Below are 9,085 nucleotides of genomic sequence, written 5' to 3'. Positions count from 1 at the left end.
TTTATAGTCTAAGCGAAAAAGAGAAAATTTATCTTGTGACACGTCTTTGTTTCAGCACCGAATTTTATCTTTTTTACACACGCCACATGACATGTCAATTTTTCCTGAAACGACTTTGTAAGCGCGTAGCACATGAAGATATACGTGCGAAATTTTTGTTTCAATTTTTTTAACATTTTAAAATGTGCCTAACATGTATTTCAAAATAAAGAGAGCATACGCTCCCATGTGCCAAAACATCACTCCCCCACCTTGTTGCCAACATGCAAGATAACACAAAAGCAAAGGTATCACACCTCCTGCTCCCTTTGTTAACCATGACGGGGATCTTAAAGCATTGATCCGAATGGCACAAAATATGGTAAACCAAGCTCTCACACGTTACCAATAGGTTGACCAAATAATCACTGGCAACCCCACATACAAGTCGATGTTTCCCTGTCGTCCGTGTCGTCCCTCGCGCGGTGGCGGCTTCCCTGGCGGCGGCGTGCGTCTTCGGTGGCTCCGGCGGCTCCGGCATCGAGCTGCCGCGGGTGTGCGGCGGCGTGGACGTCTCCACTGTAGTGGATCGGCTTCCTGCGCGATGGGATCGCCCTACTGCCGGTGGATCTTCGGATCGCCGGTGGTGAGGGCCCCTAGGGTCTTGGGAGGCGCTACCGAGATGGTGGAGACGGCGCGCGTCAGAATAAAGGTGCTGGAGCTCGGTCCCCATCTCGACAAGGCCATGTGTGGCGGCGCAGGCAAGCTGCTGGCCTGGTTTCCTCTCAGATCGGTGGATCTGGGGAGGGTGGTCTCTCTGGGCACGGTCGTCTGTCGACTCTGCCGTGGAGCTTTGGGAGTCGGAGGCTGTTGTTACTGTTGTCTTCCCCTCGGCCGGCCGTGGTGGCGAGGGAGTGGAAGGGGACGGTACAATCGCCTTCCTCGTTAGGGTTTTTAGGGTCTTTTTTTTAGATGCGACTGTCACGTCGTGAAGCTTCCTCCGGCCGGCCATGGTGGCGAGGGGAGGAGGTGGCTTGACGTGGCGTCGATGGTTGGGACCTACTGCTCGGGGTCCGTGGATTGGAGGTTCTGCTTGGTCTCCACCAGCTCCCGCCTGCCCGATGGTCTGGAAAAGATTATTAGCTCTCACCCCTCGGGGTGGGCACTCCTGCGGTGTTCAAAGCCCAATGTGGCGAAGGTGGCGGCGGTGACTCGATGGTGTCTGAAGACGGGCGGCTTCCGGATTCGGTCTCTGTACTTGGGTGGTGACGATGAGGACGATGGGCTTGATTGCGATTTGGGAGTACGGCGTGTGGTCTTCTATGTCCATATTGTATTTTCCTTTTTTCATGGAGTCGTTTGTAACCGGTTTCGGCATTGTTGAATTCCATCAGTTGTTATCTAAAAAAAATTAGATTAACCAAATCTTAGATCAAACAGATGTCGTTTTGCTGGCCAAAATCTTTCCCTACTACACTTTTGGTGCTAGAACTGCAATATCCACCGACCGAACACTTTAACCCACTGATCAAATTGAAACACTCAACACAAGAAACAATCTCATCAAATTTGGATTTAGTCCAAACATGTTTAAGCCTCCTACCACCAACTAGAAAATAACCGGTCAGGAATAACAAATAGGGCACAAATCATCTTCCACTCTTCCTCTCTCTTCTCGCAAGATAGTGATTGGTGCGTCGCGCCCCAAGTTATGTGGAATTATGAAGTGATATTTAGATACAAACCGTTCAAGATAGGTGTTGTGCATATGACAATATAGTTTATGGTTTTGCTAGTTCTCAGCTAGCTGAAAACCAAATTAGTGCCCAGTCAAATCCTACACGGTGATTCATGTATATGAGTTGCAAGTTGGATTGCAACTGATTTTTTTGAGTTGCAAATGGGGTAGCAACTGAGTTTTTTTAAGTTGCAAGTGGGATGCAACTAAGAACAATGCTCTGCACCATCAGATTTGCTTTATGATTCATGATAATCATAAGTTGCAATGCAACTGACATTTGATGATGTCGGATGATTGTGAACAAAGTTAATTTTGAGTGGGCTAAAACTAGCCACATCCTATAATTTATGGACGATCGTCGCCTCTGATACACTAATTTACGGCAACAATACAGATCCGACTATTTGAAGTATAAGTTTTGTTATCTTTCCTATTTCACTCTTCTCCATGCAACACAAGACTCTGTACATGCACTAAGCTATACTTGGAGATACGGTTGGCAAGAAAACACAAATTTCTTTTGGTATTTTACTTAGTTGGTACAAGTACACCGCCAGGCCAATAATCTTGTCAGTGGTGTAGAATACTTGAGTTATCTTCAGTTTATCTGACCCTTTGCTTCTTTGTTTGATTATCCAAAACAATCTTTCAATTACACTGTGCTCTCCGGTGTAAGCGGTCTTGATCTGATTGAACAACATGCATCACGAAGAGGTGGTCATCAGATTTCGTCACAGATCAAATCAGAAGAACACTCAACAATTTCAATGTAAAAAAAAACAAATAATGTCTACATTTTTATGGGTGTGATGATGTGTTACCGTTGTGTGAAGCCGGAGGTAGAAGACGGGTAGCTGGACGGCAGCGAGTGCGACATCGAAGGAGAGAAAGAAGGAGAAGACGGGTGGTACGGCCTCGGTGGCATGGGGAGCTCATGAATGCTCCTCTCCAGCATCTCCAGCACCCTGCTCATCGACGGCCGGTTCGCCGGGACGGTCTGTATGCACCACAGCCCGACCATCGCCATCTTTCTCGCGATCGTCTCCCCCTCGCCACCGCCTCCATCATCCTCCCGCTCCACCAGCACGCCACCTTCCCCGACCATGTAGTCATAGATCCAGAGCGGGAAGAACAGGTCAGCCTCCTTCTCGGCGGCGAAGGCCTTGACGTTGCTTCGTCCGCCTACCATCTCCAGCAGCAGCATTCCGTAGCTGTACACGTCCGACTTTGCCGACACGACCCCGAACCCCCGGGAGAACACCTCTGGCGCTATGAACCCCACGGTGCCCCTCGCGTCGGCCATGGTCAGGATACTCTCCTTGGGGTCACATAGCTTGGCCATCCCGAAGTCCGCCACCTTGGGCCGGAACCCCTCGTCCAGCAGCACATTGTGTGGCTTCACATCAAAGTGGATGATCCGCGTGTTGCAACCCTCGTGCAGGTACTCCAGCCCCCTCGCCACGCCCAATGCGATCTCCTGCAGCGTCTCCCACCCGAGGCTCTTCACCGGTGCCGGCGTTGTCGATGACGGTGCGGAGTAAATGTACTTGTCAAGGGAGCCGTTGGGCATTTGCTCGTAGACGAGAGCACGCTTGGAGCCCTCAAGGCAAAACCCGAGCAAGCTGACGATGTTGACGTGGGACGTCCTGCCAATGCTAATCACCTCATTCAGGAACTCCTCACCCTTGGGCCCGGAGTGGTGCAGAAACTTGACGGCAACCTTCCGGTGGTCGCCGGGCAGGGTGCCACTGTACACCGTGCCGTAGCCACCTTCGCCGAGCTTGAGTTTGAAGGAGTTGGTTATCTTCTTCAGCTCACAGTACCGGTACCTCCTAGGTGCCAGAGAACCGTACTTTTTCAGCAGCTTTTCAACGTTTGCGTTGTCAGCACGGATGGTTTTTCTGTCCATGATGGTGGAATAACTAAAGCTTCGAATTCGTCGGTGGAACTTCAAGGCGGTGACAAGGCAGGCCAGCAGCAAGCCAAATGTGATCGACAACGATACTGAAATTTACAAACACAACTATGTGAGTACTTACTAGGTACCATCAAATTCGGTAACACGATTTTATGGAAAATGTATGGAAGCTAATCTTATCATCAAATGGGCCAACAGCAGCGAGAAATAGCAATCTAATCATGCCATTTGAAACTTACCAAAATATACATGCATAAGTTTTTTTAAAAAATACAAAAATATCGTCACGCCTAAATACATGTTGTCCTTGAAGGATTAATCAAACTCGGTTAACTCACTATTAAAATCGGGACTAATACTCAGGTGTACGTGCAAGTAGTCAAAACTCAGTTGTAAGGAGTCGTATGTTGCAGCTCATTACTAGCTCGAATCACAACGCAATCCTATGGTTTAGGATTCTCCAAAAAAAAAAAATCCTATGGTTTAGGAGTTGACTGAGAACTAAGCTAATTCTATTTGCATTGGTGAACTGAAATATCACTTTTAGATTTTCCTTGATAAACTTTATAACATATCTATGACTTCCTCCGTCTCAAAAAAAATACCACATATTTATCTACATTTAGAAAAATCTATGACATTTTTTTTGTGACAGAAAGTGTAGAACATATTCTACTACCATATGCATATAGAAAGTAACAGTCAAAAGGCGATGTAATTAACGGACTGATCAGACCACATCCATGCGCATATGTACAACTCGGTACCTATCAGGATGACCTTCCTGTTTGATTTCTTGTCATCTGCATATATGGAAGAAAACAAAAGTCAAGATACACAATGTCATCAACATCAACTTATCAAACATAGTTGGCAAACTAATCAACGAGGCAGGTCCCGATGAAAGACTAGTTATACCTGACAACAACGCAAATGTACTGTACTCAGGATGTGATGGGGAGATGCATATTGCTAGCGAGAAATTGCAGGATGTGATGGGGAGATGCATATAACTAGGTACAAATTGCGTCATTGATTGGGCAATGCTAACGACTGAAACACAGACATAAATATATACTAAACAGGTTAATTTAGGCGTATGCATCGTGTGAACTCTTACAATGGACCAAGCGGTAGATCTCGCGAACACAGCGATTTTACCGGCAACGGTACCTACCGGTGTTACATCTACCGTTCAGTCCCTGCTTTGAGATTGGTGAGCCTTTTGATATTTGTCTAATATAAAATTAATAATTGAACACAAGTGAAACTTTTATGAAACAAAAGTGATACATGAAAAATATTGTGAAACATTGTGACAAAAAGTAAAACTGATGACGTCACTGCTGACGTCATTCCAGTTTGTTTCACAAAAATATTCGTGTTTCAGTTATGTTTCAATTATGTTTCAGATTTATTTCATAATTTTGTGAAAGAATTGTGCACCACATGGGTGACATCACTGCTGACATCACTGCTGTAGGTGTAGTTGCCTTTAAAAACAGGTTTTGGTAGATCTCGCTTGCTCATTCATTTTCCTATCTTGTCTTGGTTTATGTCTGGACTCGGTAAGCTATTACGTCTCATGCATATGTACGTATCGTACCGCGCTAGCTAGCTAGCTACCCCGCGTTGATCAGTCCACACGACGCATGGAATGGATGCACATGCACGGCGAGGAATTCCGGCTAGTCGCACGATAAACTATAGAGTTTTAGGCAGCAACTAACCTAGAACCCATTGGCTATCAAAGACTACTTTTTGCAGATATATATTGGAACGATGACATCGAGGAAGATCGTGACAACCGCTGACCAAGTAACCAAGCCGCTCCAATCTAGGGCGTGCAACATGTCATGTCAGCTATCAAAGCCCTTACACTCTTTTTAGTCAACTGGAGTAACCTAGTTATCTAGCTAGCTAGGTTGCTTGTTCTATAAGCGTTGCCAGCTAATATAAACACACTTGTGTGGAATTAAAGACGATTGAAGAAACATTTACTTTTGAAAAATATAAGAGGAAAACATGCCCACGGTAGCTTCTTGGGAGCTACGGAAAATATAAGCTGTCCAGGCAATTTACATATTCATTTTTACTTTTTACGAGAAATAAAACACCACCTTCAGTGCCAGACCGGGCGGCTGCCACACCCATCGCGCCATCGTGGCGCACCACGAGGCTAAAATTCTAGCGTTTGATTTCTATATAATTTAGGCAAACTCTTTAGTTATGTTATAATTTGCAGTACTGCTCGCTGCGTGCATGTTTGCGCACAATCTATCATGAAAACCTAGAAGTACAAAGTCGAAGCATGTACTTTGCACATATCCTATAGTCCATCATTGTATCGGAGCAGTTTGTTTTACCTAGGGTTTAGCCACCCACCGCTCCGTCAGGGGGGATTGATCTCCATGATCTATGTTGGGGGCATCAGATCTCGTAGCTATTTTTCTTTAGATTAGTTTCATATTTTAGCAAATTTCGTTTTAGATCTATTTCTTCTTTTCTTTTTATTAGCCAGCAAACATCCAATCAGTCCTTGGCAATGTCGTCATCACGTGCTTCCACTCCACCCTCGGCGTCGACTCTTCTCCGTTGAATTCTCGCTAAGAATCGTGCCAAGGAGGTTCTGCGTGGCACCCAAGGAATGCCTTCACGCTCCCTCGCCGGCTTCTCCGTCCGCATTTCCACCACGATCGTCTTCACCAACATCGACCAAGATACCCGTTCCAAGTATGCGCCTTAATTGCCATCAACAAAGGGCCGCAGTATCGCCGCTGGTTGTCATCGCGTATAACCATCTACAACAACGCCGCTAGCTACGTGAGCTATTCTTTCTCGTGTAGATGTACGTATCGTACGTACCGCTGCCGCGCGCTAGGTGAACTATCCCGTTGATCAGTTCACACAACGCAGGGGATGCACCTGTCGCAGCGAGGAACTAATTCCGGCTAGTTGCAGGCTAAAGTATACGGTTTTAGGCCAGGAGTCTATTAGCTACGGCCAAAGGACTATTTGTGGAAACTGATGCGATGAGGCCGATCAAAGATTTGGGCAAACCGCTGACCAACTAACCACGCCGTTCCAACGCGTCATTTCAGTAAGCCATACATTGTTGCTAGTCAACTGGAGATACCAATCTAGCTAGCTTGCTTGTCCTAAAAGTGTTGCCACCTAATTTGCACACGTACACTTGGAAAGGCGACCCATCAAAACCTTCCAACTTTTCAATCACAGGATGATCAGAAGCTTCAACTATTAGTCGCATGGCTTGTGATCTTCTAGATACACTTGAATCTATCAATATATTTATGCATTTTTTGTTACCTTCATTTACATGAGAGCCTGCTGGCTGCTATACATGCATGCATGCATGCATATCGGTTTTGCTAATTCTAACTCGGGTGGGAATTAACTAAAAATCTCAGTTAAACTCCAAACCGTCGGATTTCATTATGGTTCGTGATATCCCGTGAGTTGCATATAGGCCGCAATGGAGATTTCTCTAGTTGCATAGGTTACTAATTAAGATTATCCAATTGAAATGAGGAAAAATACAGACCAATGAATTTGCATCATGATTCATGAGAACATATAAAGTGCATATGGGTTACAGCTAGATTGTAAGTTTGTAACTGAAACTTATAGACGTCGCCTGATTGAAATTTAGTTAAATCTAAGTCGAGTGAGATTAGTCGATGGAGATGTCCAATGCATTTCAAGATAGAATTTTTGCCGTTTAGTTTTTTCAAATGCGATCGAACCCAGATGATTTTTTGCCGTTCAGTTTCTTCAGTGCTGGCAACTATGAGCAGACTAGGATGTCTTCGACGGGTACGATCTACTCGCCGGAGAAGTTCACCGGGAGTCGTTTCTGGGTGTTAGAGGAGGAAGATGAGGAGGTGAGTGATCGGGATGATGAGGATGTGCATGAAAGGGACGTTGGTGCTTCACCGGCTGGAGGTGGAGACAGATCGGCGTCCTACCTATGCCGTACTCCGTCGCCGGTGAGGGATGCGGATCTTCTCGAGGATTCGTCTGATCTCAACAGACGACGGCTGAAACGGCTTAGGAGAAGGGACGAGCAGCGCATGGCGGCCCGATCGGCGCTCTTCTTCTCCATCAACGAAGGTATGAACTCGTCATCTCCTTTGATGCCGTTGGGTATTCGTTCGAAAGCACATGTGATCAAGAGGCCGGTAATTGAGCCTACTGTTTTTATGGATGAAAGCTTGGAAGGTTGGACTGTAGTTCGTCGGCGGCGTTGGTCGCCGGCGTCCGACGTCAACCTCTGTGATCCGAGGATGTCGGTGAATTCAAATTTTAGTGTTGCGGGCCAAGCTGGGTTGCGGGCTTTGGTCAACAACTCTTCACGCTCGTCCGGCCCAAATCAACCGCGTCAAGTAAGGTATGCTATCGATCAATCGGATCGAGGTCCCAGAATAGCCAGAGTCGAAAACAATACTGCGGGGTTTGCGTTTCGGCGTTTCTTAGGGCTTGCCTGGAAGAGGAACGAGGCGGCGGCTCCACTCGTTCGACGTCACCGTGCTGACGTTGTGATGAATGGAGATGGCGGCCGAGGTGGATTCAATCCGGGCCGCGGTACTTTTAACCAAGGTCGCGGAGGATACGGTGGTGGCCGTGGTGACTTTGGCAATGGTGGTGGCCGTGGCGACTTCGCCAATGGTGGTCGAGGTAACCTCGGTAATGGAGGGCATCGTGGTGGTGCGCACGGTGACTATGGTGCTGGTAGAGGTGGATATGGAGCCAGTCGCGGAGGATTTGGTCATCCCCGTGGTGGCTTTGTGCAGCGAGGTCGGAACCAAGGACCTGGGCGTGGTAATACCGGGTATGGTACTGGCCGAAACTTTCAGAATTCGAGTTTTGCTGGTTTTGGTGGCAATAGGAACTTTGTCCAAGGGGAGTCGAGTGCTACTGGTGGAAATCAAAGAGGTGGGAACTATGGAGGAAATCAGCAAAGGTGGAATTCTGGCCGTGGAGGGGCTTATGAGAATCGGAATAGGGGGAATGAGTCGGAGGGTGTGGTGCGTGGTGGCATTGATGCTGATCTATTGCAGCAAACTGTTCAGGCAGTGGTAGCGGCGGTGACGGCGGCTACAAAGATAACCGAGGCTCCTGTTGGGCAGGTGCCAGTGGTTGCTGTAGCGCATGATCCAGGGCAGGCTACTGTGGATAGTCGGAATGTGGTGGCATCGGGGGTGGTACCAAACTCCACGGCTGTGCAGCATGAGGGGGTGGCCCAGAGTGTGCCAGCGGGTTCTGAGATAATAGCAGAGAAGGAAAATGAAGCTCAGGGTGCTTCAAAGAAGAAGAAAGAAGACAAGACAGGTTGTTTTAGGTGTAAGAAGCCTGGACACTTGATTGATGACTGCCCCACACCATACTGTGAGATTTGTGAGTCCATTCACCATGTCACATCGGCTTGT

The 9,085-nt window shown here is 47.1% G+C and overlaps 1 protein-coding gene across 1 annotated transcript; it reads right to left on the bottom strand.

Annotated features, from left to right (window-relative positions):
* Positions 1 to 2,336: 2,336 nt before the first annotated feature.
* On the bottom strand, positions 2,337 to 4,671 carry LOC124664329 (LEAF RUST 10 DISEASE-RESISTANCE LOCUS RECEPTOR-LIKE PROTEIN KINASE-like 2.4). Its single transcript, XM_047201873.1, has 4 exons — positions 4,557 to 4,671; positions 4,406 to 4,441; positions 2,542 to 3,724; positions 2,337 to 2,406 (listed from the first exon to the last, which is right to left on the bottom strand). Exons 1-4 carry the CDS (start codon positions 4,669 to 4,671, stop codon positions 2,373 to 2,375), a joined length of 1,368 nt encoding a protein of 455 aa, XP_047057829.1. The 3' UTR covers positions 2,337 to 2,372.
* Between the last annotated feature and the right edge of the window lie 4,414 nt (positions 4,672 to 9,085).

This window comes from Lolium rigidum, chromosome 6, assembly GCF_022539505.1.
Source record: "Lolium rigidum isolate FL_2022 chromosome 6, APGP_CSIRO_Lrig_0.1, whole genome shotgun sequence".
NCBI lineage: Eukaryota > Viridiplantae > Streptophyta > Magnoliopsida > Poales > Poaceae > Lolium > Lolium rigidum.
Note: the sequence above shows the minus strand (reverse complement) of the source record. Positions and strands in the feature narration are given on the sequence as shown.

Bases quoted from the DNA above. Each gene is read 5' to 3' on its own strand.
- LOC124664329 (XM_047201873.1), bottom strand. From the start codon at position 4,671: ATGACGCAATTTGTACCTAGTTATATGCATCTCCCCATCACATCCTGC. The intron at 3,725-4,405 runs GTACCGAGTTGT...TGTAAATTTCAG, and splicing joins CAGGAAGGTCATCCTGATAG to TATCGTTGTCGATCACATTT. The intron at 2,407-2,541 runs GTAACACATCAT...TTGTTCAATCAG, and splicing joins ACCTCCGGCTTCACACAACG to ATCAAGACCGCTTACACCGG.